Source organism: Aristolochia californica, unplaced genomic scaffold (genome assembly GCF_029961685.1).
Source record: "Aristolochia californica isolate CCGP_79_NKW_82.1479 unplaced genomic scaffold, dmAriCali1.0.hap1 SCAF_12, whole genome shotgun sequence".
NCBI classification, from domain to species: Eukaryota; Viridiplantae; Streptophyta; class Magnoliopsida; order Piperales; family Aristolochiaceae; genus Aristolochia; species Aristolochia californica.
Window position 1 is genome coordinate 24,609,816 of NW_027181793.1, and position 26,338 is coordinate 24,636,153.

The 26,338-nt window shown below is 39.7% G+C and overlaps 5 protein-coding genes and 1 long non-coding RNA gene across 6 annotated transcripts; 4 read left to right on the plus strand and 2 right to left on the minus strand.

Annotated features, from left to right (window-relative positions):
* Positions 1–1,451: 1,451 nt before the first annotated feature.
* LOC137945588 (cytochrome P450 711A1) lies at positions 1,452–3,959 on the plus strand. Its single transcript, XM_068791528.1, has 5 exons — positions 1,452–1,706; positions 1,797–1,949; positions 2,097–2,886; positions 3,111–3,206; positions 3,345–3,959. The coding sequence occupies exons 1-5, from the start codon at positions 1,474–1,476 to the stop codon at positions 3,678–3,680; spliced, it is 1,608 nt and encodes a 535-aa protein (XP_068647629.1). The 5' UTR covers positions 1,452–1,473; the 3' UTR covers positions 3,681–3,959.
* On the minus strand, positions 3,916–6,382 carry LOC137945589 (protein IQ-DOMAIN 6). The gene is made up of 5 exons (XM_068791529.1): positions 6,179–6,382; positions 5,833–6,078; positions 5,171–5,398; positions 4,959–5,072; positions 3,916–4,818 (listed from the first exon to the last, which is right to left on the minus strand). Exons 1-5 carry the CDS (start codon positions 6,242–6,244, stop codon positions 4,138–4,140), a joined length of 1,335 nt encoding a protein of 444 aa, XP_068647630.1. The 5' UTR covers positions 6,245–6,382; the 3' UTR covers positions 3,916–4,137.
* Positions 6,383–7,014: 632 nt separating this feature from the next.
* LOC137945542 (IQ domain-containing protein IQM1-like) lies at positions 7,015–10,836 on the minus strand. The gene is made up of 10 exons (XM_068791477.1): positions 10,458–10,836; positions 9,326–9,853; positions 9,111–9,225; positions 8,874–8,939; positions 8,678–8,766; positions 8,487–8,574; positions 8,251–8,388; positions 8,015–8,107; positions 7,800–7,901; positions 7,015–7,666 (listed from the first exon to the last, which is right to left on the minus strand). The coding sequence occupies exons 2-10, from the start codon at positions 9,826–9,828 to the stop codon at positions 7,247–7,249; spliced, it is 1,614 nt and encodes a 537-aa protein (XP_068647578.1). The 5' UTR covers positions 9,829–9,853; positions 10,458–10,836; the 3' UTR covers positions 7,015–7,246.
* Positions 10,837–15,756: 4,920 nt separating this feature from the next.
* LOC137945707 (mitochondrial carrier protein CoAc1-like) lies at positions 15,757–19,641 on the plus strand. Its single transcript, XM_068791692.1, has 7 exons — positions 15,757–16,371; positions 17,601–17,686; positions 17,796–18,003; positions 18,229–18,361; positions 18,769–18,953; positions 19,036–19,170; positions 19,380–19,641. Exons 1-7 carry the CDS (start codon positions 16,192–16,194, stop codon positions 19,476–19,478), a joined length of 1,026 nt encoding a protein of 341 aa, XP_068647793.1. The 5' UTR covers positions 15,757–16,191; the 3' UTR covers positions 19,479–19,641.
* A 699-nt stretch (positions 19,642–20,340) lies between these two features.
* Positions 20,341–22,267, plus strand: LOC137946999 (uncharacterized). Its single transcript, XR_011111100.1, has 3 exons — positions 20,341–21,394; positions 21,610–21,653; positions 21,771–22,267. It is a non-coding gene; the product is annotated as an uncharacterized lncRNA (long non-coding RNA).
* Positions 22,268–22,537: 270 nt separating this feature from the next.
* On the plus strand, positions 22,538–26,176 carry LOC137946979 (uncharacterized). Its single transcript, XM_068793268.1, has 3 exons — positions 22,538–22,678; positions 23,339–23,612; positions 25,565–26,176. Exons 1-3 carry the CDS (start codon positions 22,639–22,641, stop codon positions 25,620–25,622), a joined length of 372 nt encoding a protein of 123 aa, XP_068649369.1. The 5' UTR covers positions 22,538–22,638; the 3' UTR covers positions 25,623–26,176.
* The last annotated feature ends 162 nt before the right edge of the window (positions 26,177–26,338 follow it).

Consider the following 26,338-nt stretch of genomic DNA (forward strand, 5'->3'; position numbering starts at 1 on the left):
CTTCTCATCTTTCAATCACAGAATTTAGTAGAAAAAGGCCTTTCTTGTTTTCAAAAACTAGTATGTAATTTGTCTTGCCATAGGCTGACTTGATTGACAACTGGCCTCTTCTCCCTTATCTTGTTCTCTCTCTTTGTTAGCTTTCGTACGAGGGCGTTAAGAATTAGATGTCTTAATTCAAAATTAACGAGAAAAAGAAAAGCAAGTACGAAAAATACAAGTTTTATACAAGTTCGCCTCAAAGTGAGACTAGGTCCTATCTTCCGTCGCTGTAGTAATTTACAATAAAGATAAAATAGTTTACAAGAGAAATTACACACACTCATGTTTTTTTCTAACCTCTCTTGGTTGCAACTGATGATCCTCCTCGATGATAAACCCCAACAACAACACTCCCAAATATAAAGAGAAAACTAGGGCAACCGTAATACAAGTGTAAAATCTCCAAACTATCCAAACTAGGTTAGATCCGTGTAATGTCCATTGTTGAACTCCTTTTAGGGTACTGATTTAACAACAATAATTTTTCTGCTGTGCTACTTCATTGATCTATTATTAATAAATTAATGAGCCATCCGTGCTAAGAAAGTCAAATTGAAACAAAAAAAAATATACAAAATGAAGATCATTTTTTTAAAAGAAAATTGAAAATATGATAAAAAGAGAGAGAGTAGAATGACATCTAATCATGTACTAATCATCATTGTCGGAATTAAACTGTGTTAGCCTCTGTCCCTTCTCTCCCTCCCTTCTTGCAAACTAAAATAAGGATCGAAGCTACGGGAAAGGGTTCCACTCTCTTCTTCATCATGCTTGTAGATCATAAAGGAGAAGCTACTACCATGGTGGCTCCGGACTGTCTCGTAATCATGGAATCCATGACAGCAAGTCGAGCTCACGAACACAGGTGTTCCATGTATCCATGTTACATTTGATACGTCTCGATTCGCAGGTTAATCGGGTATTATTACATCTGTATAACGTATGGTTATGTAATGTATATTATTATGTGATACATTTCGTATGTTAAGATGTCCTATGACTGTAAGCTTCCCACTTCCAAAGCTCTTTATGAAATATGTAGCCGAGCTAAGAAACACAGAAGAAAAAGATACTTTCTTTTCATAAAGGAAAGAGTTGGAGATCGATCTGTCGCAAATCAGTACAGCATTTGCTAAGATGCTATGCCCTGCACCAGATGGCCGCCTGAAGATACTGGTATGTTTTTTTTATGTCAAGATCATGAGGCCCCTCCAAAGACTATTAAAAAAGGATCTTGACAACGCCATAAAATGATTCCAAGGACGAAAATTTTAAAAAGTTCAGCCATGGACAAGATTCCTTAAGGTGCCCGTCCCATCAATTCGTATTGCCATGATCTTTCTCGGTCGTATAAGTTTACCTCCCCCACTGCTTGCTTCCAGCTCATCGCTCTCCTCCCTTATAGAGATCCTCGGAGATTACTTCTCTTTAATGGAGTCTCTGATCGAAGTTGGGTTTCCCCTGGTGAAGGCAGCCGCCCCTTACGTGTTCACCTCTCTTGCTTTGCTAGCTGCTCTGGTAGTGTATTTCTATGCACCCTATTGGGGGGTAAGGAAGGTGCCCGGTCCTCCTACTACACCTCTTTTAGGGCACCTTCTCTTGCTCACCAAGTACGGACCTGATGTTTTCAGTGTTCTTGCCAAGAGATATGGACCTGTTTATAGGTAAGTTTATATGGATCCCCTCCTCCTTTCAGTTTTCCCTCCTTACTTTTTATCTTCTTTCACTGCAAATTGATATGGTGGTGCACTCAGATTCCATATGGGGAGGCAGCCTCTGATAATAATAGCAGACCCCGAGCTTTGCAGAGAGGTGGGCATCAGGAAATTCAAGGACGTTGGCAATAGAAGCATTCCTTCTCCTATTTCTGCTTCCCCTCTTCATCAGAGAGGACTCTTCTTCACAAGGTACTGTTTTGTTTACAAAACAGCTTTAAGCTTAGCAAATTAAGCCATGTCAAGGGAAACCAGTTGGAGTAGTGTTGGGTGACAAATTCCTCTCTCCATGATGCAACTGGAGGAGCTATTTACTTACCAAAGTGTGTTGAGTTTCAGAGGGTCAAGGTGGTCTACCATGAGGAACACTTTCATTTCCCTCTACCGACCTTCACATCTCTCTAATCTCATCCCAAACATGCAATCCTTCATCGAATCGGCAACCCAGAGCCTATCCACAGCAGAAGATCAAGAAGACGTCGTCTTCTCACACTTCTCCTTAAAGATGGCTACAGACATCATCGGTCAGGCCGCCTTCGGTGTGGACTTCGGCCTTTCCAAAGGTCCATTACCGGAGAACAGTGACATTTCCACAAACATCAAGGAAGCCGAAGATGACGAAGTTTCGGGCTTCATCAAGCAACACATCTACTCCACCACCTCCTTGAAAATGGACCTTTCCGGTTCTCTCTCCATCATCCTAGGTTTACTCCTCCCCGTCCTTCAGGAGCCTCTGAGGCAAATTCTCAGATTGATACCGGGCACCACTGATCGGAAGATCGACCAAACGAACAAGAACCTGAGCTGCCGATTGGATGAAATCGTTACAAAGAGAATGAAAGAGAAAGACCGAGGGTCCAAGGATTTCCTGTCAGCAATATTGAACGCCAGGGACTCGGAGGGGATATCCAAAGATATCTTCACCTCCGAATACATCAGCGCGCTGACATACGAACACCTCTTGGCGGGCTCAGCCACAACCTCCTTCACACTGTCATCGATCCTCTACCTCGTTTCCGGGCATCCCGAAGTCGAGAAGAACTTAGTCGAAGAAATCGACCGATTTGGACCCCGCCATCTTCTTCCAACTGCGGAGGATCTTCAACACAACTTCCCTTACCTCGATCAGGTAATTAAACGACAAGCTGAATTAGTGATTCAACCCCCCCATCTGCGTTGACATGACTGCAGCAGGAAACGTGTCACGAACAGTAAGCAAACAAATCGGCTGCACCCCGGCAAAGTAGTGTCTTGTCTTGCATTTTGGCATATTCTTCAGCTGCTGGTGATTTCTTTTCATCTGCTTCATAATAGAATAATAATAAATGTCTGGAAGGTGGTGGATTGTTGCAGGTGATCAAAGAATCGATGCGGGTCTACACAGTCTCTCCATTGGTGGCAAGGGAGACATCTCGACAAGTACAGATAGGTGGCTACGCACTTCCAAAGGTATGGAATTTGAATCATGAAATGAATATAAAAAATTAAATATAATGAATTTAAAAGTCATTCAATTCAAATCTAATAGTTAAATTAAAAACTAAATATATACTTAAGCAAGTGGTCTTTTGTGAAACCAATGAGCAGGGGACATGGGTGTGGCTGGCCTTGGGAGTTCTTGCGAAAGATCCCAAACACTTCCCCGAACCAGAGAAGTTCCGACCAGAGAGATTTGATCCAAACTGCGAGGAAGAAAAACAGAGGCATCCATACGCGCACATTCCATTCGGAATAGGACCACGGGCATGCATCGGACAGCGCTTTGCACTTCAAGAGCTCAAACTTACGCTCATTCATCTCTACCGCAACTACGTCTTTCGACATTCTCCAAAGATGGAATGCCCACTTGAGCTCGATTATGGCATTGTCCTCAACTACAAGTACGGTGTCAAACTCCAAGTGATTCGGCGCTCTGCAAGTTAATCTTCTCAACAAATACATGGTGGGAGTGCTACTAAGTATTCTATTCTGCCAGAGGGTTCTCTTTTGCATATTGTACTGTAACCAGGAATAAAAGACGAAAGAGAGACTAGGAGCTGTTGATTTGAATTTGAATTCGAATTCAGCATCAGTAACCATCTGCACGGACATAAAAATGGTGAACAAGCAGATGGAAATGGAATAGAAGCAGGCTTACCGTTTCCGTGTACACAGGGCAGAAAAAAAACCATTTTTTATTAGAACAATTCCTCATTAACACAACTATTTTACAGGAGAAGGATTACCCAAGGCACATCCAAAACTCTCTTTCGGCATTGAAATGCATAGATTATCCAAGTGACACAATGCAACAAGCTGTTGAACTTAAAAAGAAATAAACATAAGCAGTTACATAGTTACATTACAGCTACGATTAAGTAGTAGCTTGCCTCTCACCTCTTCAGTAACATCCCTTCTCCCTGATTCTCGTGGAAATCTTATCCATTCTTAAGAATGGTTTGGAGAGATTAACTGATGGATCGGAACCTGTGCTGCTCTTTGTATCCCCATAATTGAGATTCACCTTCTTGCTAAAATGGAAATCATCTAATGACTGCCTCTGCAATCTATTCAAATTGCAGACCCTTTGCTTTGCTTTGACAGACTCTGTTAAGTTCATGTAACTGGGTTTGCAATAGTTGCTCCCTTCAGTTCTTTCTGTTCTTTCTGATGCCACAAGAGTGGGACCTGACATGGGAGTTGACGTACCAATTGAAGAAGATGAAGGCGAGCTCTCCTCGCAGTGGAATTCGGAACTTGGATTTGATGAAGAACGATAGCTGCATAGGTTCATCAAAGGGGGTTTTGCTGAAATTCTTGTAGTAACATTGTTCTTTCTGATTTTAACGGAGCTTAGTTCAGAGGCTTTTGTGCGGGATCCGTAGAACTCATCGAAGTTTTTGGAGACGGGGGGGGTCTCAGAGGGATCTGAGTGAGCTTGTTCCATCAGCCTGTTCTCCCATGGCTTGGCTGCCATCCAGCGCTCTAGCCAACTCCATCCCCAGCTGTTTTTATCAGGTTCATGACGTTTAAAAGATGCCAAGGGGACATTCGGTCTTGGATTGGAGTTTGATCTCCATTGCTGAATGATGAAGAGAAAGAAGATAAAATAACACCACTGAACAGATTTCTACGGCGTGAGGAAGAATGAAAGGCAAACAGACAAGCCCAACTATGGAAATTTTTATTTGGGAAATAAAGTTAAAAAAATTATCGCACAACCTGCTGAGAAAGTGAATAAGCCACGGCCCGTTCTCTCTTGATTGCTCCTTCTTGCCTCATTTGAAGCTTCGCTCTTACTTCTTCCAGTGTCCCTTGGCTGTCACACCATCCTTCCTGAACTCAATATAACAGACCCACATCAAATCTTGCAAGATAAACTTTGAATCATGATAAACCAAGAGAAAATCAAAACTCCAACATGGTCTGTATACCTCAGCTTCTTTCAAGATTTCATCTTTGCTGCGATGAATCTCAAGCAGCTTCTGGACGGCCTGGCCCTCGGCAGACATTCTAACCCGGCGTGCCCGAACTCGAGCCTGAACTCGAACTAGGGCTTGCATGCATCTCAATGTTACAGCAGCTTGTTTCCGAACTTGTCGTCCCCGAACTATGGCTTGAAGCCTGACAACTCCTTTTAGAGCTTTTAACGCCCTTCTTGCCTGCAATTTAGGGCATAGAAATGAGCAAACTATTGACTTATTTGGTCGGAAGATTCAAAATTTGGACACATGCCTTTGAAAATACAGACGGGATTTTTCGTGAAAGGACGTCAAAACATAGATCAGATTGATCACGCAAAGTATCTAGAAGTAAGGAAAAGAAAGAAAGAAAAATAAAGCAGCCAAATTTGAAAAAATGAAAGTAAGCACGAGATCTGATAAAATACAGCATTAGGATCGAATGGAAGTATGAAACGCATTCCAAATGCCATAACCCCTAGATAAGAAATGGAGAGATTACTCTTTACAAACCAATCCTTCGGTTTCCTATTTCCGTGACGAGGGAAGGTCTACACCTGACAAAAACAGTTCAAGCAGAAATAGCAGAAGAACAATCAAACTGGAAGAGAGTAAGAAAACAAGCAAATATATACCAAGAAGCCACGGAATGCCGTCTGGATGCGAATGGCAGCCCACTCTTGCCGAACAGCTCGAAAATCCTTAGGAGGTGCACGCACTACAGTAGCTACAGCAGCATTAAAAGCATCGGCAAGCGAAGAACATTCGGAAGTCTCAGAAGCAGCTCTCTGCCCCGATTTCGAACCTTTACATCCTGATCCGAGGTCCCCCGATGAACTCCTCCACAGCTTCCACTTTTTCCCCTTGCTAGAAGTCTTTTCCTGCAAAAATACACGATAACAAAAAACATAACTCATCAACGAATCTACGAAAACAGAGGAGAAAAATAAATATCAATACTCTAAAGTGAAACAAGCTTACCGGGTCTTCTTTTTCTGGTTTCCTGAGTCCTACCAAGGATTTCAACCATTTTCCTGAAGCACCCATCTTCCAAAAAGCGCTTCTTTAATGAGAAGTGAAGAATATGAAAGAAAGATTATGATTTGAAGAAAGAAACAGAGAGGCAATCAAATACAGGAAAACTTTTCAGATGAATAAGAGATGAGAGAGAAAGCAAGTTCAGGGGAAGTGGAGAAGAAGCCAGTTATTGGGAATAGAGGCCTGTTTTTCTGGCTTAATTGCTTAGCCGTTGTTTCCTGTTTTGAATTTCAAACACAACGGGAACAAGAGAATCCCGCTCGAATAAACAGACATCGAGAGAGGCGATTCTCTCTTTCTACTTTTGCACCTCTTTCTTGCTAAATTTACAAACTTACCACTTCGGGCTCTTGCACTAAAAGTAATATGGACGGATTAAAAGGCACCCAATATTTTACCATTAAAATGTACAAATTGGTTTTTTGAAGGGTCAAATCGTTGACTGTCATGTCAATATGGTAATAAGCTTAAAAGATGATGCCTCTTGTGCAAGCGAACCGGACGAGACGATAAGACCGAGAAGGGGGGGGGGGGGGGGGACATCAAATGGAGACAAAAGACTAGCCTTGACACGACTTTTCAGACCTTCTCGCGTTTGGATTCTACTCCGCAGTAGCAGACCCAGTACCGTGATCGCGTGTGATTTGCTTACGGAACGCTTTTCCCTTTCCTCGAGGCCAAGCGCTCTCTCCCACCAGTGACCAGACGCTTGCAGATCTCTCAGATTCGCGACGAATCAGAATGAACAGTTACTGCTGCTATAAACAAAGAAGGGCTTTCTCTTCTTTCATTCCTTATTCAATATTTGAATTCTGTTACACTTCTTTACAGAAGAGAGAAAAAAAAAATGAACTACACATTATGCTACTCTCTACCTAAAATGAACCATCTGAGCTAGAGTTAAATGAATGAAATGAATAGAGTCGGAGATGTTATCGGTGGTTAGAAAAGGAGTCTCTGTTGCTGGCTGCTTCAGAGAACGGGTGTCTAAAAATGTTAAAGAGAGGAGCCCTATTTGGCGCTCTGGAGCTGCACCACTCTGGGGCTTGGCAGCCCCATGTAGGCGAGCCTTGGGGAAAGCCTGACCTGAGGGCATGGCCGTGGGGATGGAATGGGACCGTGAGTGCCGAAGGGGGACGGAGTGACCCTCGGGGAGAGGTTGACTTTCTCGAGTGCCCTGAATTGAAGCTCCGTGGGGTAGTCTCTAACACACCCAATACGAGGCCCGGCGCCGGTCGTCCATTTGCACGATAATGGTCTCCCCATTTGGAATTTTGGTGCTTTCCTGGTCTCGTCTGCTGGGTGTTGCGTCTCCTCTGCGGCAGGGTTCTTCGAGTCTGCCACTTCGGTTGAAGTGGGTTGCTCCACAACTTCCTGGGCTTCTTCCTCAGTGCACTTGAAAGAGGGGCAATCATCATCGATCGCACGCATCTGGAAAGCAACATGGTCTCATTCAGTCAAAACTCAAAATGATGTTCGAATAGGATGAGGAATTTCCTTGAATACCCACGAAGTTTACAGGTCTGTGCTTCTAAACGAAATGAAGAGGGGGGAAGATTACTACCTTTACATTTGTCAGGTCGACTTGGTGCTCCTCCAGGAAGCTCAGAAACTCCCTGAAATGCTCTTCTGTTGGGTGGTAGTGACCGCTGTAAGGCCATATTGCCTGTTACAGAAACAGTGAAAAAAACATAAATAAAAGCAGTCTATAAAAGAGGAAACTACCAGTCATTTTCTTATCTGAAACTTTTTATCCACATTAACATTCTTTAAAAGTACCTTTAGGACCCCATATTCTGTAACCAATCTTCCGGATGACGTAGTAGCTCCTCCACAAAGAAAACTCGAGTGTTGAAATGTACCCTTTCTCTTCTGCGAACAGAGACACAACACCATCAATGAAATGCTGTTAATTTCAATATTTTCACTATGACAACTAATCCAAGAAACAAGTGCACATATTGACACACAAAGAACAAAAAGGTAGAATCAAGCGACCAGGGTGTGATATTCACCTGCCCCACATACAGCTTCCTGGATGTGCTTAAGACAAATATCCACTTTGATCCTTTTACTGTATTGAGAAACACCCCGCTGTGCCTATAGACCAATTTCCCATTTTCCACAATGACTTCATACGCTTCCCTCTCATTCTGGAAAGAATCAGATGAACAACATAATAAGCACATCGCCGTACTCAAGAACATCGTGTCTTGTAATGTTTATAAACAACCAAATTGATTATACTTACTGGTCCAAGATATTGAATGCATTGCCGTTGAAGAATATTTCTTGGGCACTTCTCAAGATTGATTTCTTTGCCATCTCCAATGTCCAACCTTTATTAAGAAACAGTAAAGAGGTATAAGTTACTTCAAGAGATATTTATAAATATCAAGATCTGTAATCTCTTCTAGTTAGGAGATGGACACTTGGGTTTACCAGTAGAAGAAAGGCTGAGAACTCTCGCTGTCAAACCAAACCTCGTAATACAAATGTAAGTTATGTCCATAGCGGTGGCGGGGGTCAATCTGTAAAATTCCAAAGAGTAGAATGATTAGAGTGTGGAACTGTAAGAACAACTACAATACGTTCTAATTGGAAACTGAAACATGGTAACTTTGCGGAAGGAGCATACAGCTTCAAGCCAGTGTTGTAGAGCTAGCTTTTGAGCTTTGTCGTCCTTGCTGAGACCCTTTCCAACCTAAATGAACATAAGAAAGAAACAACTTCCTCAATACTGGTTCAATGTAGAGAACTTTGCATATCTCAGGCATGATGACTGAGGGATCTAATGTTAAATTGCTCATCCTGGTTCAATTGTTCTTTTTTTTTTTTTTTTTTGTAGCAGTTGCTTTTTAATACGATAATATACCTTGGCAGCCTTTGTTCTTGCTCGCGCCCACCGTGAAACTGCCGTCTCTGTTTTTTCAATGTTGTAATACGAGACAGAGCTCCTCTTTAGTGCTGCAAAATCCAAAGCCTTCCACCTTCATTGGAAATAAATTTATGTTAAAACGCTTTCACCGGCTAAATAATTTACCAAGCACAATTAGATTAAGGTTAAGAGTCTAAGAGTGAGAGACTAACCAAAGCTCCTCAACCACGACTGCACAATCTGCAAGGTTTCTTCTGGTTCGGTAACTCTTATAGACTTTCTGTAGCTTAACTGCAGCTGCATCAAGTTCACTCATGGGCCTTGGTGAAGTCAATTCAGGGTAACACCTGGGAGACTTCAATCTGAGGGCTCCATAGTTGTCCCGAGTTGAAGGAGTTGAAGGCGCTTGTGCCTCATCTTTCTCCATCTCTTTTCTCTTAAAGGAAACAGTAGTTTCAAGTTTAATCGTCTCAGGTTCCCACTTCCTGAAGCTCAGGGACTCTCCAATAACCATTTGACCGGAACCATCAGGTGCTACTTTTGTTTCAGAATCCTTTCTCTTGAAACTGACTGATCTCAACGTTGTCTTCACATCCTTATCATTGAAGCTGATGGATCGCACTAGGATGGTCTCAATCTCATCCTTGGATCCCAAAGCAGTTTCCTTCGAACAGTTTTGCGGGGGTCCCAAAAGTAGAGATGTAGATAAACCCATTCAAAAAACAGCAGACTCCGGTCGACTGCAAAGCAGCATAAGGAGATCGTAAGCCAAAGATTAGGCAAAGTTGAATGAAATTCATACAAGTATATGATTTGAAGAGCAAAAGAAATCACTGCTTTCACAAACAGCTAATGAGGAAAGAGGCAGTCATCTTTCTTCTGCAATTAGAGAGATTCTCTCTCTTCTACCACTTTACAATCAGGGAAAAGAAAAGAAAACCAAAGACCCAAGTGGAGAGTCATTCTAGGATTAAATCCCCAGAAATAGTCTAATAGTTTCACTAATCAGGGATGATAGAGCAAGTCTAAATATAGCTATAGCAAGTGAGACAAAGTTCTCACTTTGGAAGATTACTAGCATCTATGAAACATATCAATCGAAGCCAATATGGTTCAAGACTAAAGCACCCATCTGAGCCCCGAAGGAAGAAAAACAGATTAAGCACAACGATGCAGTTACAAAAAAAACGAGAAAACAATGAAAATTTTCAAGCCACTGATAAAAGCAGCGGAGCAAAAGCGAAGACCTTGGCAGCACAAGAAAATCGAAATAAAACCCAGGAATCATTGATGGCTTTGAAGTAACAAAGGAGAGAAGAAGAAAAATAAAGGGTGCTCACCCACCTGCAAATCCAAAACCAACAATCCTCTCTTCCTCTCTGTGGGCACACTCAACAAAATCCAACTGATACTAAACAACTTGGTAATTGATGTACCCTTTCGCTGGTGTATAAATACCGAATGAAATCCCTAGGCTGGGTTTTATGGGATTGGAGAGAGGGCGAGGGTAGCAGAGAAATGAAAGCAAAAAAGTCAAGAGCAGAAACGTTTGACACTCAGGGGTAGTCTTCGGCCCGGGAGCAACTACCAGGAAACAATGCTTACGTATGACCTACAAGGGAGGAGGAGAATTTGGAAGGGCTCTGGATTTTTTAAACAGTGTAGGTTTTTTCCTCTCGTTCTGCGCGCGGTCGAAACACGAGGAGTTTGAAGGTTTCTAAAAGGGAGATATTTGAACGGGAAATTCAAAACAAAAAAAAGAAGAGAGACGCTGGAAGTGTCTTTTGAGGAAATATTTGCAGTCAAAAAAGCTAGGTTAGACGAAGCAGTTCGTTGCTTCCTTTCCGTTTTTCCATGGCACGGATCCAAATCTCAATCCCCGTCCTCCTAGTCAATTCTCTGCTGCTGCTGCCAAGGAATGGACTCGACTTTGAAACGTTTTCGAGTCTTTGGTTTTGAAAGGTAATTTTCGTCTTGGAACGCCATTTATTTTATATTAGAGAAAACTCCAGCTGTAACTTAATCCATATCTGACTTCTAATTATCAATTCAATTTAGTTTTAGGGAGGGTCGGTGTATGAATTGGTTAAAATAACGAAATTGTCCATGCATGCATGTCTTCTTTTACAACATCTCTTAATTTATGAGGTGGATTAAATCCTTAAAACTGAGCATCCATGCATGTTTTCCTTACACAATCTCTCTTAATCTTAACGCCTATAACGGGATTCTTTTTAATGTTGAAAGGTGAACGGGAGAAGGGTCACATTCACAGATTCAATCACGAAGGATATTTTTAGTAAATCCGAGCAGTATTATTTAATGTCAGTTATTGCTCTGCGTTTGCTCGCCGGCCGCCTGGGAGCTGTTCTTATCCCTTTCACCCACTCCTCATTAATACTTCACTGTACCTTTCTGCTTCTTCTCCATTTTCTTATTCCCGGAAAAATTCATGTAGCAAGCAACGTGCAGGAAGAATCAGTTGACCTTGCCCAGAAAATTCCCATTATAATCTTGATCTTTCGGCGACTTGTTGCTAATCGTTAATGAATGTAACAACTGTAAATCGTTTAAAGGAAGATGCAATTCTGAGAATGAATGCGAGAATGTCATAGTTTGAACGATTAAAAAAAAACCAACTCTGGTGCGCAGTTTTCCTTTTGTTTCTGGGTTTCTCAGTATTTCTACGGGGTCAAACAGTTTCCCCGAATTCTGGATTGAAGATGGAACTCAATTCAAAGATTTCCAGTTGTTCGTATGTCACTGATTCCGCAAGCATTAACAGTATTCTTCTCTAACGGACGTGATTCTACGAAAATTTATAAAACTTATGTTTGACCCTCCAATCTTAAGTCACCTTGGCGTCATCTGTTTGTTTTTTTAGGAAATTTTACTAAATTGCCTATTTTTTACTAAATATTAACAAAAATAACCAATTTCCAAACTTAATATTAAAATACCCAATTTTGACGTACACCCCAAATTAGAAGAAGATTTTTTAATTAATTAACGTATAAAATTTATATTATATTATTGTAAATAGAAGGTAAAAAAAAGTGCACCCACAAATATGATTTTTTTAAACTAAAATAATTTTTTATCATGTATTTTTTCAGTTTGAAAATGTCTTAAATCGATAATAAAATGCATTAATTACCTAAGATTTTTTTTTAAATAATTAATATTCATATTTTATATTTTATTACAATAAATATAAGGAAATGAAATATGTACCGACAAATAAGATTTTTAACACTAAAATAATTTTTTAATTATTTTTATTAAAAAAATATGTTCTATTGATAATGAAAGGTAATAATAAAATTAAATTAATTTTTTTACTGATTAATTTATAATTTTTTATTTTATTTCAATAAATAGAAGGTAAAGAAATACGTGTCAATAAAAAAGATTTAAAAACTTAAATAATTCATTTTATATTATAAAATATCTTAATTTGATAATGAAAGTTGTTAATCAAATTAAAGATTTTTAAAAACTAAAATATATTTTTTAAAAATTTTAATTATTAAAAAATATATTAAATCGATAATAAAAGGTGTTAAATAAATTATCAAATAAAATTTTAATTAATGAATTTAATAATTTGATATTTTATTACAATAAATAGAGGTAACATGACCCATAAATAAGATTTTTAAAAACTACTTTTTATTATTATTTTAATTAAAAATATTTTAAAAGCGATAATGGAAGGTGTGTTAAATAGGTTAAATTAATATACAATTTTATATTTTATTATTTTAAAAAAATAATGTAATAAAATATTTACCAACAAATAAGATTATGAAAAACTAAATTAATTTTTTTCAAAATATTTTATTAAATTAAAAAAATATCTTATATTATTGATATTGTAATTGGATGGCGTGGTTGGTGACAGGGCATTAATGTCTTCCAATGATGTGCCACCAAGTGGTTAAAACTGTTTGCAGTTGGTCGGTCAAATGGGTAATTTTTAAAATTAAGTTTGTGTTTTGGTTATTTTTGTTAATATTAAAAAATGAGTAGTTTAGTAAAATATTATTTTTTATATTATATGGGAGTTCTCCTCTAATCTCAAGACATGGATTCCGGTCAATGGTTTCTGGGTTTTTTACCTCCATTGACAGCATAAAAACCAAAAATCTATTTGTCTCTGGAAAGATATTTATTTATGAACTTGATTGGCGATCGGCCTCCCAACTGCTTTCTCTGCGACGGTCGGTTCCATCTGTTGAAATCGTCTGAAACTATCATCGTCAAGGTGCACGAAGCCCGTGCGAGTGAACCAGCGGTGGGAACGACAGCTATCTCTGTCACCTTGGCTTATCACCAGAAACATAAAAAGTTTTTTTAACGTGTCGTTCTGTAAGTGCAGTTGACTCAGGGAATTAATCCCTCATCAATTAAATTCAATATCGTTGTGTGTGCGCCACACTAGACCATCCAAAGCACACGAGGAGCCGTCATGTTTCCCTTTTTTCACGACCCATTCAAAGCCACTCGCCGTTCACGACGGACGAGGCTTCTGTACTTTTGTTAGGGGAAGGACTGCAGGCTGTTTACCTGTGGAAGAAGAAGACGGTCACACAGCTCTTCCGGTCTCAGCTCAACCACCCAGTACTGCACGTTGAAACAAAATCGCGCGTTGAAATGAAGACTCTTGGCATCCTCGTGAATGGGTCAAGCGACTCGAGGTCTGCAGACGAATTTCCGACAGTAATTGCGCGACCTTTCTGCGTTTTCATTGCGCTAGCTGGACCGGAGAAAATTCTCACTCTGGCTTTCAATGAGATCAACCTGGACAATTCAGATGAGAAGACGAAGGCCGCGTTAATGCCCTTGGAAGGTTAGAGTGAAACTGATTTCAACAGGGAACCTAAAGAATTTGTAATTTCACACGTAACTCATGCTTTAGCGACATTATTGGATTCAAATGGCTGAGATGAGGACATTTTGCCACCCGTCACCGGCACAGTATAGCTGCTCTCTTCTCACGGGACGAGGATCGAATCTCAAACATGTCACACGTGACATACAAGGCCCACATACACGGGCGTGACAGCACACGCATCTGGGTCGCTGACTTTCACATCGTGAGTTCAAACCCCACTAGGGACTTGTGTAGGTGGCCTTGAGAGGAGGCTATACCAAGTGCAAAGCCATGAGCCGCATGTAGTTCCTAGTCTTAAGTATTCCAATAGCCTTTCTTAACATGGTAATCATGCTTAGCTTACATAATAAGCAAATTATCTTCATGTTTCCATATGAATGAGGAAAATTAGGAAATAAACAGATATGATTTTAAAAAAAAAATCTGCCCATATATTAATTCTAGCCATATAGCAAAAACTTGTGATAAGTTTTGGAATCCAACTTTGTCCCTGCCTAAATTTTCTACCCTCCCAATGCTAGTGCATACATTTATATTTCATAAAATTCAAAGCTAAATATCTTACAATTTATTTAACCCATTATAGAGCCGTCTCTCAAAGGATTTGAACGCTGGACGTGGCGTGCCCAGCTCTGATACCATGACAACGGCTAGCTAATACAACCCAACAGACCGATTTGTTAAATGCGGAAAGCTACCACTTACAAGTGTGGACAGAACTACTCTGATACCCACCCTGCCCATTTTTGACCTCCTCTTACGCGATTTGAATGCAGAACGTGGCGTACCCAACTCTGATAACATGACAGTAGCTAACTAATACACCCAAATAGACCGATCTGTTATGTGTGAAAAGTTACCGCTTACCAGAGTGGAGTTCTTAAACTCATGGTTAGTACTTACGTTTAAGTTATATAATTAGCTCAAAGTGATCCCTAAGGTTTTGGAAATTGCACTTTTTAGATTAATATTTTAATTGGGTTTAAGTTGATATAAGTTTGTTGAAGACTTTGCAACCTTAGTAGGTCATATTTGGTGATATTCCTTTTGGAGTTGTAACCTATACCAATTGTGTGCTGAACACGAAAACTGAATAATAATAACAGCAATTGGGCCAAGTTTGAGCAACCCAGAGAGTCTTTAAATTTTATTATTCGTCGTGTGACCCATAAGTCTTACAAGATGTTCTAGGAATGATGCTGCCCATCTCTGGTTGATAGGAATTTCCATTCCCTGACCGCTTTATTCGAGATTCACAGGTGTCTGAAATCTGAAAAAGCAACACAGCTTCCCCCTGCGCTGTTACGTTATCCAAAGTGGATTTCGAATCATCAGTCATCCCTGATTCGGTTTCCACGTTTCTCTCCTCAAGGCAAAACAAACGTGATTCGGCCACCTGGCTGCTGCCTAATCACTTAAGGGGCACTTTCGAAAATCTAATGTATCTCGTCCGAGAAAGCGCGAAGAGGGCCAACCCCATAGTGCCATTTGGCATTACATATCACCTTCAGTTACATCATGGGTACCATTGTATTCTTCTGGAAACAAATCGGCAATATATTCCACTTTAACATGGATCACGTGGTGCTTCTTGAGTAGTTTCGATTGAACCGGGTTCAGTTGACAGATTCCGCCCAATTCGGGCGACAGTCCAACCGGCAGAGCGCGAGGCATCCTAGCAGTTTCTCTTTTCTTGTTTTTTCCATGGCCTACTCACGAGGAGATGTTGGCGTTTGGGACGGAGGACGCGGGTCACGGGAGGCTTCTACATTGCCGTTTCCTTCAAGGACTCTCACTCCCTCTCCTCGTCTTTCTTCATCCCTGCCTTTCATTCTCTCCCTCCATATATCCTTCTTATTTTTTTTACTCGATTAATCCGGATGAGCATCTTCGAAATCGTTCTAGATCCATGGGAACAATCCAGGCTTTGATCCGCTTTTTCTTTCTCGTTGGAATCCTGCCAAACTCCGTTTCATGTGTCTTTGTTCTTACCAGTTTATGAAGGTGTTGATGAACCGGATTCTTTTGCTGCTTCAGCATAAAGATTTCTCCTTTTGCCTTCCGAGGGATCGATGGGATAAGGAGTTCGCCAAATTACAGGCCGGCTAATTGAGATTTTGATTTGTTAGTTCGTTAGGTTTTTTTGGGTTCGGAATTTTTATTTTTTGTGGGCCAGTTGAGATGGATCCTTCGCAAGGGTCCACTCTTAAGGCGAATGTGGTGGAGCTCGTCGATGGCTCTTCTGCGTCTTTCGTTGATTGCTTGCCTGTGTATGTTAAAGAATTGATTGCTGGCGGTGCCGCCGGAGCATTCGCCAAAACGGCCGTGGCGCCGTTAGAGCGGATAAAGATCCTCTTGCAAGTAAGTTATCTTTTTATTTTCTTGTGATCTCTACTTGGTTGGTTTTATTCCTTGGTTTACTGTGAGAAACGTTAGGCTCTAAAAAAAAACAGAACTATGAGAAACGTTAATTATCATCGGGATAGAAGGGATTGAGTCAGGTTGATAGTTGTGTTTTATTTGTCAGTTCTGAAGTAAGACATTGGACTCATCTCCACAATGATATGGCATTAGAACCGTTAATTGTCTTTATTGATCAGTTTCCCCCCTGCATCTGTTTCCTAAGGAAGGTTTTGGTGAAGACGGTGTCTTCAGCTTACTGATTGACTTTGATGTACATCAATAATGCCCTGAAATGATCTCTTGTGAAATAGAACATCATCTGTGAAGCTGCTAAGAAGCTGCCAATTTACTTTAATGGCCTTTTGGGTTGATTAAACCACAATGAACAAGTTTGAGCTTTGAATGTTATTCCTTTGAAAAGACATTTTGCGGCATATTCTGTTAGTTTGGGTACTTCACGTAATAATTCACTTAAGCTGGAAAAGGCACATTAAAGAGGACAAGGATAGGTTTCCAAACCATGCAGGCGTGGGGCATCGTCAGGTTTGCTGATTCTGGCCCCAATCCCTGCTTTATCCCAGCTTATCGCCTTGCCTCCTTATTCGTTGTTGACTTTGAGGGAGAGCAACAGGATTTTATCCTCATTAGATGGTTCATTTGAATGCCCAAAGTGGATCTTTAAAATGCGAAAAAAAAAATAATGACAAGAGGGAAAAGAAAATAAAAACGTTAGTTATTAAGACCTCAAGATAGAATTATAACCTTGCTAGAAATCCCATAAGTCCCTGGCTTTTCTCTACTTCACTCTTTTTACTCTCAAAAAATTGGATTTCTCCTATAAAGTGCAATTAAGTGCAATCATTTCAGTGATATGCAGTAGAAGCAGAAGCAAGATTGATATTGTTTCCCACAGATACCAATTTTTTTGGTTATATATTTGGAGTGGTATATTGATCTTTATTTTTCTCATCAGAACTTGAAAAGACTGTAGCAAGAGATTTGATTATAGATCAAAATGAAGGGAAAGGATTCTACCTTGACAGAATTGGAAAAAGTGTTGGACAGTAATGGAAATGCTTACCTCTTTATATGAAGTATCTGACACGGGCACGTGTATATCTGTATCCTCCATTCTTCATTTTTGTATTCTATTTATTTTATATTTCTCTTTGCCTTCCTATGTGCAGACAAGAACTGAGGGATTTCATTCTCTAGGGGTGTTCCAATCCTTAAGAAAGCTGATGAAGCACGAGGGAGTTCTTGGATTCTATAAGTAAGTTCAACAATTGGTAATGTCTATTTGGCTTGTTGATAAGTGAAGCTTTTTGCTGTATCTTAAGGGGTGTGTGTGTGTGTGTCTTTTTTTTTTTTTGGTGATTCAGAGGAAACGGTGCTAGTATTCTTCGGATAGTTCCTTACGCAGCTCTCCACTTCATGACATATGAACAATATCGATGTTGGATATTGAATAACTATTCAAGCTTGGGAACAGGGCCTCTTATCGATCTTCTTGCTGGCTCAGCTGCTGGGGGAACAGCTGTTTTATGCACTTATCCATTAGATTTGGCTCGTACTAAACTTGCTTATCAGGTAGTGTTTGATGCTGCAGAGCTATATACGTTTTTGTCCATTGTCATATCATGTGGCAATGATATTGTTTTGAATATTGCTAGGAAAACGAAAAAGGTCATATGGCTTAATAACCCGTTCTGTTTGCAAGGTTGCTTAAAGAAAGAAGTTATTTTTTCTGGGATTTGACCATAAGTTGCCGCTTCAATGGTTCTGAACTTTGTTTGTATTTGTGCTATAATATAGGTGAAGGGCACAGGTGCCAGTTTTGGGAACAGTATGAGGAGCTTACATGCACAGCCTGTATATCATGGGATTAAAGATGTCTTTAAGAGTGTTTATAGTGAAGGTGGTATGCGTGCTTTATATAGAGGAGTAGGTATGTATCAGATTCCAAGAGAAATATTTTCACTGTTGTGATGTGAGTTCTATGTTAGTGTTTTACTCACATTTGTTTATCTTTGACATTTTTTTTTTTTGAGAGGGGCGTGGCGCGATTCGAACTCGCGACCTGACGCACCTGATGTCAAGAGAATACCACTAGACCAAACGGCCTTAGGTGTTTATCTTTGACATTGAGAGTGGCATTTTCCCATGACTCATATTTTTGTTTTCACTAAATTTTTTCTTTCTGTAAAGACTTGGAAAATTGGAAGTTAATTGTGTAGGATATGTGTCATAATGGTCAAACTAGGATTCCATATTTGTTTGTCAAATCATGCAGGGCCATTATTAGATTGTTTTGGCACTCTAGTAATGATAGATTATTCTATTTTTTTTTGTCAGGGCCCACACTCATTGGCATACTCCCTTACGCCGGCCTCAAATTCTATATCTATGAGGAGCTCAAGACTCGTGTACCAGAAGAGCATCAAAAGTCCATTGTAATGCGTCTCTCTTGTGGAGCTTTGGCTGGTCTCTTTGGACAAACCTTTACTTATCCATTAGATGTTGTCAGACGACAAATGCAGGTATTATGCCCTAAGGTTGATGTGTATTACATTCACTTTGTCTACAAATGCACTTGTTCTAATTATGAGCTTCTGTATTCAGGTTCAAGCTCTACAACCGCCTGCGCAACAAGCTGATCCTAATAGAGTTAGAGGCACAATCCAAGGGCTTGCCACAATTGTTCGTAATCAAGGGTGGCAACAATTGTTTGCTGGATTGAGCATCAATTATGTCAAGGTAATGGAAGAAAATCCCTTTAGGTTTAACACTTTGTGAGCAAATTATTTGTCTTCTCTCTTTTAACCAAGCATAGGCTAGAAATTTTTATCATGGGATATTGTGAAACACTGAGAAGAAATTTATAGTATGATAGTGCATAGCTGCACCTATTTTCTATGAATGGGTTTATCAGGGAGAAAGTTCTGATGGGCATCTTAATGTTGTAGATTGTTCCCTCTGTGGCCATTGGTTTCACTGCATATGACGTGATGAAGTCTTGGCTAAAGGTGCCACCTCGGGAGAAGTCTAGAAATGTGTCTTCATGATGGTGATAACAAACATCACTTGAAGAGTCTTTTTAAGTGATGGAGGGAAAACTCATTTTGGAATCTCATCAAGCCTGTTCAAGATTTACATTTTATGTTTCAAGATATTTTATCTCGTGACCTTTTGGAAGTAATGACTTGTGGGCAAAAGAGATTTAAGCAATTGGTGTTTGGTAAATGTCAGTCTGACCTATTTCATCAAATATAATTAGTTGATGCAGTAAATTTGTTCCAGCACTAGTACAAAGCGAGAGTATCGACTGCCCATTTCTCGGCCTTGCACGTCTTTCTCTCTCTTTCATAGTTTTTCTCAAGCGACGCCTGCGATGCCGGTGATTTGGGAACTGGGAAGGGGAAACTGAAAGTAATCTTCCTGCACGCGCCATGCTTATCTGCTATTAGAGTTCAGTGATATATCATATCTCACTAACCATCACACAAAAAGCCAAATCTCTCTCTGAATGCTGTTTTTTCTTGATTTAACTTGGAGAAGGCTCCATAACAGCAGGGAGGTCTTTCAATGGTGGTACGACAAACAAATCTGATTTGACTAAACTAAATATGTTATGTAAACCTCCTAAATAACATATCAAATGGACTTCATTATTGCCTTTTACCTGTTCATTATGAAAACATAATAGCAGCCATGATTTTTCTGCTAGAAATGTGCCCAACAGACACCATTCCTCTCTGCACGTCATGAATAGTCTGCGACTACTTCGTAGAGTTACAGAGCAGCTGGGAGAGAGGTACGAAGGCAAAGACCGAAAACCCATCTTGTCTACAGTGCTGCTGACTCAATTAAACGAACGAAATATAAAGCAGGATAGGCCGCCTGCAATTCAGCACAACAATCGTCAAAGATCTGTTTTGCTTCAGGAGAAAAAGTCTCCTGTCTTCCAAGAAATTTTCTTTTCTGTTGCTTTTTCATTCTTTCGATAGCTATAGGGGCCTTGCTTGCGCTTGGATATGTGTGTCTATCTTGCAGAGATTCCGTGATGACCGATGCTGAGTTGCTGACAATAGCGTTGGCGGCAATCGCCTTTTATCCTGTCTCTCCTGAAAAAACAACACAAAAATGAAGAATAGTTTTTAGTTTTTTCGGTTAAATTTTAAATCTGCTCTGCTCTTTCACAGTGATATCAACTACAGCATTGATTGCACTCCGTAGTTGTATTCTGTTTCTAATTTTTGGTATCTTTTGAAACGTGAAAATGAATCACTGAGCTCGTGATGGGGTTATTTAATTCCTTTCTGTTATTGGAAGGATCAGTCGGTCTGCAGTCAAGGAAGTCTTGAGTACTCTTAGTTTCCAGCATAGGTGGGGAGGTTCCCTCAGTGCCTCAAAGCACACTGCGGAAACTTGAAACTAGACCTACGGCAGATTGGATAAGAGATTTAATGAGGCTTTAATGCAGTTTCCTCTGCTTTTTCTTTTTGGGTCAAACGGTGAAATCACTGTAGAGACCCTCGAAGAGAGCAGAGAGATTCTTGCCGAGGGAGAACGGTTTGATTATACGGCCTTGAAGTGAGTTGTCAAACACACAAAAGGTTGGAATTTTGTGTCTTGGATGGCAGGAAGGATCACTTGTTTATGAAGCAAGCAAGATCTGATACTGAAGAAAACAAGCGAAAACAAAGACACGAAACGATCAGGGGCATTCGGATTTTCAGAAGCTGACAAGCATAAATTGAGCCAACCACGTTACAATTTTCATCAACTCAAGTCTCTTTACAGTCTTCTCCTCTGATTCTCCTACAGTCATTTCAGTATCACCAGTCATCACTCCTTCGAACTACCATGTGTGCTGCTCAAAAGCTCAGTTTTTGCCTTATGCTAATCTTCCTTCTGCTAATAAGGTTCTGGGTAGCTGCAGCAAGTAGACCTGTTCCACCTGTTCCAGTTGATAAGCAAGGTATGGGTCCATTTTAACGCAAACCCCTCCTCTTGCCTCTTCTTTTACTTCTGTTCATAATTGGTTGTCCATTTTGCATTGAAATTAACATCCACAAAAGCTCTTGGATGCTAATTATTCTATTACGCTTGTCTCTTTCAAAAAAGAGACGAGAGGTGGATGCGTCCATCTCAAACGGATGGAACTATACTGACCTTTGAGTCTCCAAAACGCAGGCTCATCCGCAGACATCTTGCATTCCAGATGGGAATCGAAACAGGTACCTGCTGTTTCCTCTTAGTTTTTCTTCAGTTTCTGTAAATCCTAAACTGGTTATAGCAAGTTACATGTTTTCTGGGTAGCTTCTGATTCGGTCAGTTTGTTTTTCCTCTGCAAGTTGGAAGAAGAAATTGGAAAAGAAGGTTTCAGAGGGGTGGATGCTCTTGGGTCGAGGCCACCAAGCTGTGATCACAAATGTGGGGGCTGTGTCCCTTGCGAACCCACGCAAGTTCCCACAAATTCCGATCATTTCGGCGTCCAGTATTCAAACTACGAGCCAGAGGGATGGAAATGCAAGTGCGGAACTTCTCTATATAACCCATGATGAAAGAACAATGAAAGCCGCAGTTTTGTGTTCTTCTCTGTTTCCTCTGTACCAGATTGCGATTCATTTTCCTCTACGGGCATGACAGGCAACAGTTTCTTTTTGGTTAGCTTATTTTTAGTAATTTTGCTGGAAAAGATTATTTTGGAGGGAGCCATGGTTTTGCGCGATGTTCTTGGCTTAAGGGATCATTTGGTTTGATAACAATTTCAATTATTTTGATATAAAATACTCATGTTCAAACACAATCGGCCAGGATTCTAGGGATATCAAGAGAAAGAAAGCTTAGACACGAGCTATCGTTACGAGCTAATGTCAGTAAGCATAAAAGAAAGAGTGGAGACGGGAGAGACCTCCATCCTCTCTCTTCTCCAACAATCAGCCCTCTTTTGTACTCTCAATAAGAATATCATATAAATTTTCTTTAATGTTTGGTTTTTCCGCTATATATTATTACCTCCCACCCACTCATTCTCGCAATAACGACTTGGGCCGGTTCGGATTCCCCGTTTAACTCAACCCCTGCCCACGGGACCCCTAACGGTTACGAGAAGGCTAAGAGGAGGAAAAACAAAAAAGCACTCGGGTTGGCAGGTAGGGGAGGAGAAGTTTCGCTGACTGACGTGGGGCTTCTCTTCGCTCCCCGGAAGTCGAATCGCCGATGGCTCGCGCAGAACCTGATCATAACCACCATGTATTAGGTTTGGTTTAATCCCTTTCTTTTTAACTTAGTTCAATTTTCTCTTCTGGTTGCGTTCACAGTTTCCTTTGTTTTCATCTTTGCTTGGTGTTCATCTCTTGCATTTTGTTTTGGTAGATTTCATATATCGTTTTAGACTTTGTTTTCTTTGTTTTATCTATTTATATTAACATCATTCCGCTCGATGTTTTTCGTTTTTGATTGGATGTCAAATTTGTCTGCTTTTGTTCTGTTTTCACCTTCATTTATCGTGAAATGCAGAAAAAGGTTGAAACATTCTATTTAGAAGATTAATTTTTTTTTTACTTATTCTTTATCTATCTTCCACCAGTTGTGTAGCTGTTTCATTGATTGCAAATTTCTGTTAAATCTGGTCAAATCGTATCAAGGATTTTTTAGTATGCTAGTTCTAGTTGCAATATTATTATTTACTGCTTCTTGGATAATCTCGATCTCATCAAGACTTGTCTACTGGTTGTCAATCGATGCATCCGCGGAAAACTGTTTTTTTTTCTTTTTTCTTTTGGTCTATTCTGTTCCTTCTATCTGTTTGTTTCTTGATACTCGTTCGTAACATATAGATTTTTTTATTTGATAAATGGTGAACAGAAATGTTTAGCGGCCACAAAGAAAATTCTTACGCTTTTCATGTTTTTGACAGAGAGTGATGTAAAGGCACCAAATATATTTGAAAGGGCCAAGGAAGAAATCGAAGCTAATATGCACTCTGGGAAACTGCACCACCATGGGGAAACCCATGGAACCAGCCCGGAAATTGATGAAAACACTCCTGTTGATGAAGTCAAAGCCCCCAACATTTTTGGGCGAACCAAAGAAGAGGTTGAAGCTCTTGTTGAAGCAATTCATCCAAAGCAAGAGTCTGATAACAGTTCATCTTCCAATGAGGGGGGATTCTGGGGCTTCTTTGCAAGAAGGTTTGAGAAATTCTGCTCCCCTTGGGATAGAAAGACAAGATAATGTTGGCTGAGGAAAAGAAAGACAAGATTTTTACCTTTCAATTGATTTGATCTTATGTGTCTTCTCTCTTGTTCATCTGGCTTCTTTTCTTGAAAATGACAGTTTCAGATTTGCTCTTCTCAAGTGGAGAATGTAACGTGGCCTCTGAGCTATGCTAATTAAAAAATAATTCGTTTCCTTTCTAAATCTTTTTTTTTTTTTTTTCACATTACTGCTACTGAGAATCTCATGTACATCTATTCTGTTATGTGAATGAAAGGCTTTCACCCTCTCCAAAGAAGTAGTAAAGGTGGTTTAGCTTTGTGTAGGAATATGAGCATGGCCTTTATTCTGAAATTCCTCTCTAAGTGAGGACATGCACTAAAGAAATTCTTTAGTACTCAATCACGTTGGAGCATATTGGATGTTTACTGTTAAAGTAAAAAACCAATGCACATGAATTTTTTGTCATATGCCAGAGTTAAAAATCAACTGTGTGAACCATTAAGCACTTGCTTATGGTGACCAAATTTTTGCTCTTGCATTTTAGAAGCCACAACTCCATTGGTGTGAGTGTGAAACCGTGTGAATAATCTGTAGCCAGTCACTCTATATGGTTAAGTGAAAGAGGAAACTGAGATTGCTTCTGTATCTTATTTGAAGCTCATATAGTCGGATTAGTAGGTTATCACAAGCATGATCCCCTTCTCATCTGGAATATAATGAGGTAGATTAGGGATCCTTGATTTCTCGAACACTAGGGGAGGATTGTATTTTTGCTCAGAATACCAGGATAAACTCTAGGCACTCGACTCATACCTATTTTAGGTAATAAATAAATTACCGTGGTTTCAAGTGCTTTGGCTTTACATTTGTTGAACACTCAAAATATTCCAGAGTTGTTATAGAATGAGAAATTTTTGCTCTCAGACTGCTGGGCATATAACTGAATACTAAACTAGATCAACTGCAAAGGTGTAGTGCTTTGGCTTTACATTTGTTTTATGGTAGAGCCGTTCTTGATCAACTGCATAGGTGTAGTTTGTCTAGTTTCCTGTTCTTCATGGAATCCTTTTAACAGTTTCGTAGTATCATCAATTATGTATGCAGGGATCTATGGTTGGTAAATGAGTTTTATGCTCTTACACCAAGTACTGTGGTTGAAATTCCCTTCAGCTGTTCTTCTAGATGACTCTCTCAGCATTATTGGTAAATGAGGTCTTCTTGGTTCTCTTCTGATGAGAAGGCATTTGTGTCTCTGATCCATTCACTCATTTTTGCATACGGTGGTCTATATATAATAATCTTTCCTAAAAATATCTTGTATTGTTAGAGTGAGAACAATAGTTGCTGCCTTTGTAATTATTTCAGAGTCTTTAGAAGTTTGCCCACTGTCTAGGACTTTAGCTAAAAACAACCTCAGATACAATTGAAACTTTTGAATGCTGTTGAGGAAGGGGGTCTAAATCTGTCACCAAAATTTTATACTGTATTGTGTTTGTAACTTTGTGTTTATTTCTCTCTTTAAATGTAGAATTGAGAAAATAAGTCTAGTTTTCACAGTTTCAGAAATTCTACTTCACAGCCTATCATGTTCTTTCTGTTGAATGGGAAGTGCACCTTCTGAAATGGTTTTTCCATATCCGTTATATTTGTCTCAACCAACATTCCTTTATCTAAACTGTTCGTGATAGTTTTATCTGGAAGTTTGACGTGGTCTAGCTCTCTCTCTGTGGCCAGTAGGCTTTAATCTTGTGGTTTACAATGGGACTTCTGGCTGTTCTCCTAGAGCCTCAGAAACTTTGAATTAGTTGATCATATAGAATGGGACTGAGGTTCAATGATAATCCACCAAACGGACGGGAAGCAAACCATGCAATCTAATGCTTTTATGTCTTCTTTCAACTGATAAAGAGTGATGTGATTGCAGTGAAAATGTTGAAGACGCCAAAGAAGCTGCTGAGTCCCACAAAAGGGAGTCTCATTAAACCAGTGCAATCGCAGATGGAAAATCCCTAGTGGAACTCATAGCTCCAAATATTAAACAAGCCAAGGAAGGGGTCGAATCTCATCAGTAATGAAACATGCAGATAGAGCAGACGACAGTTCATCTTCCAAGAGGGAAAGGGTGTATGAATTCTGGGCCCCGGAAGAATGCCGAAGAAAACTTTGCTCTCATATGGGTGGAGGGGAAAAATATAGCAGTCACCAAAAGAAAAGATAAGACAGATAATCACCTATAGATGATCTATTTTAGTGGCGTATCTTGAATCTCTGCTGCCCCGACTTGGAAAATGCTAGTGAATGTTACAGATTTTCTACTTTGCAGTGCTCCCTTATTCTGTTGCTAGGCTTGGAAAATACTAGGCTTTATTCTGTTGCTTGTTTTCCTAGTTAAAATCCATTTCCCGTTCTTTTATTACCTTAAAATGAATCATCTAAGATGAACAGATCAAGTAAATTCAGTCCATTTATTTTCCTTGTGTTGTACTAATTTGTTGGTCAAATCTCTTATGAAAGCCAATTAGACCTTTTCGGATTATGTTGGAAACGCAATTTGTACTTTGAGACTGGTATGTAAATATTATCTTTTTAAAATTTTAAATATTTTTTAATTTATTTCTATTTTGGTTTTTATATTTTTTATGTTTTTGCTCAAACTTTATGAGATGTTAATAAAAGTGATGTTTAAATGTCAAATAAA

What these genes read in the sequence shown, in the direction of transcription:
- LOC137946979 (XM_068793268.1), top strand. Translation starts at nt 22,639, where the DNA reads ATGGCTCGCGCAGAACCTGATCATAACCACCATGTATTAG. An exon ending in TCATAACCACCATGTATTAG is followed by an intron (nt 22,679 to 23,338) that starts GTTTGGTTTAAT and finishes TGTTTTTGACAG; the next exon opens with AGAGTGATGTAAAGGCACCA. An exon ending in TGGGGCTTCTTTGCAAGAAG is followed by an intron (nt 23,613 to 25,564) that starts GTTTGAGAAATT and finishes ATGTGATTGCAG; the next exon opens with TGAAAATGTTGAAGACGCCA.
- LOC137945589 (XM_068791529.1), bottom strand. Translation starts at nt 6,244, where the DNA reads ATGGGTGCTTCAGGAAAATGGTTGAAATCCTTGGTAGGACTCAGGAAA. An exon ending in AACCAGAAAAAGAAGACCCG is followed by an intron (nt 6,079 to 6,178) that starts GTAAGCTTGTTT and finishes GTATTTTTGCAG; the next exon opens with GAAAAGACTTCTAGCAAGGG. An exon ending in AAATCTTGAAAGAAGCTGAG is followed by an intron (nt 5,073 to 5,170) that starts GTATACAGACCA and finishes TATTGAGTTCAG; the next exon opens with GAAGGATGGTGTGACAGCCA.
- LOC137945542 (XM_068791477.1), bottom strand. Translation starts at nt 9,828, where the DNA reads ATGGGTTTATCTACATCTCTACTTTTGGGACCCCCGCAAAACTGTTCG. An exon ending in TCTCAGCCTTTCTTCTACTG is followed by an intron (nt 8,575 to 8,677) that starts GTAAACCCAAGT and finishes TTCTTAATAAAG; the next exon opens with GTTGGACATTGGAGATGGCA. An exon ending in CAGAATATGGGGTCCTAAAG is followed by an intron (nt 7,902 to 8,014) that starts GTACTTTTAAAG and finishes TTTCTGTAACAG; the next exon opens with GCAATATGGCCTTACAGCGG.
- LOC137945588 (XM_068791528.1), top strand. Translation starts at nt 1,474, where the DNA reads ATGGAGTCTCTGATCGAAGTTGGGTTTCCCCTGGTGAAGGCAGCCGCC. An exon ending in AGAGGACTCTTCTTCACAAG is followed by an intron (nt 1,950 to 2,096) that starts GTACTGTTTTGT and finishes GTTGAGTTTCAG; the next exon opens with AGGGTCAAGGTGGTCTACCA. An exon ending in ACTTCCCTTACCTCGATCAG is followed by an intron (nt 2,887 to 3,110) that starts GTAATTAAACGA and finishes GGATTGTTGCAG; the next exon opens with GTGATCAAAGAATCGATGCG.
- LOC137945707 (XM_068791692.1), top strand. Translation starts at nt 16,192, where the DNA reads ATGGATCCTTCGCAAGGGTCCACTCTTAAGGCGAATGTGGTGGAGCTC. An exon ending in GGATAAAGATCCTCTTGCAA is followed by an intron (nt 16,372 to 17,600) that starts GTAAGTTATCTT and finishes TCCTATGTGCAG; the next exon opens with ACAAGAACTGAGGGATTTCA. An exon ending in TGAGCATCAATTATGTCAAG is followed by an intron (nt 19,171 to 19,379) that starts GTAATGGAAGAA and finishes TTAATGTTGTAG; the next exon opens with ATTGTTCCCTCTGTGGCCAT.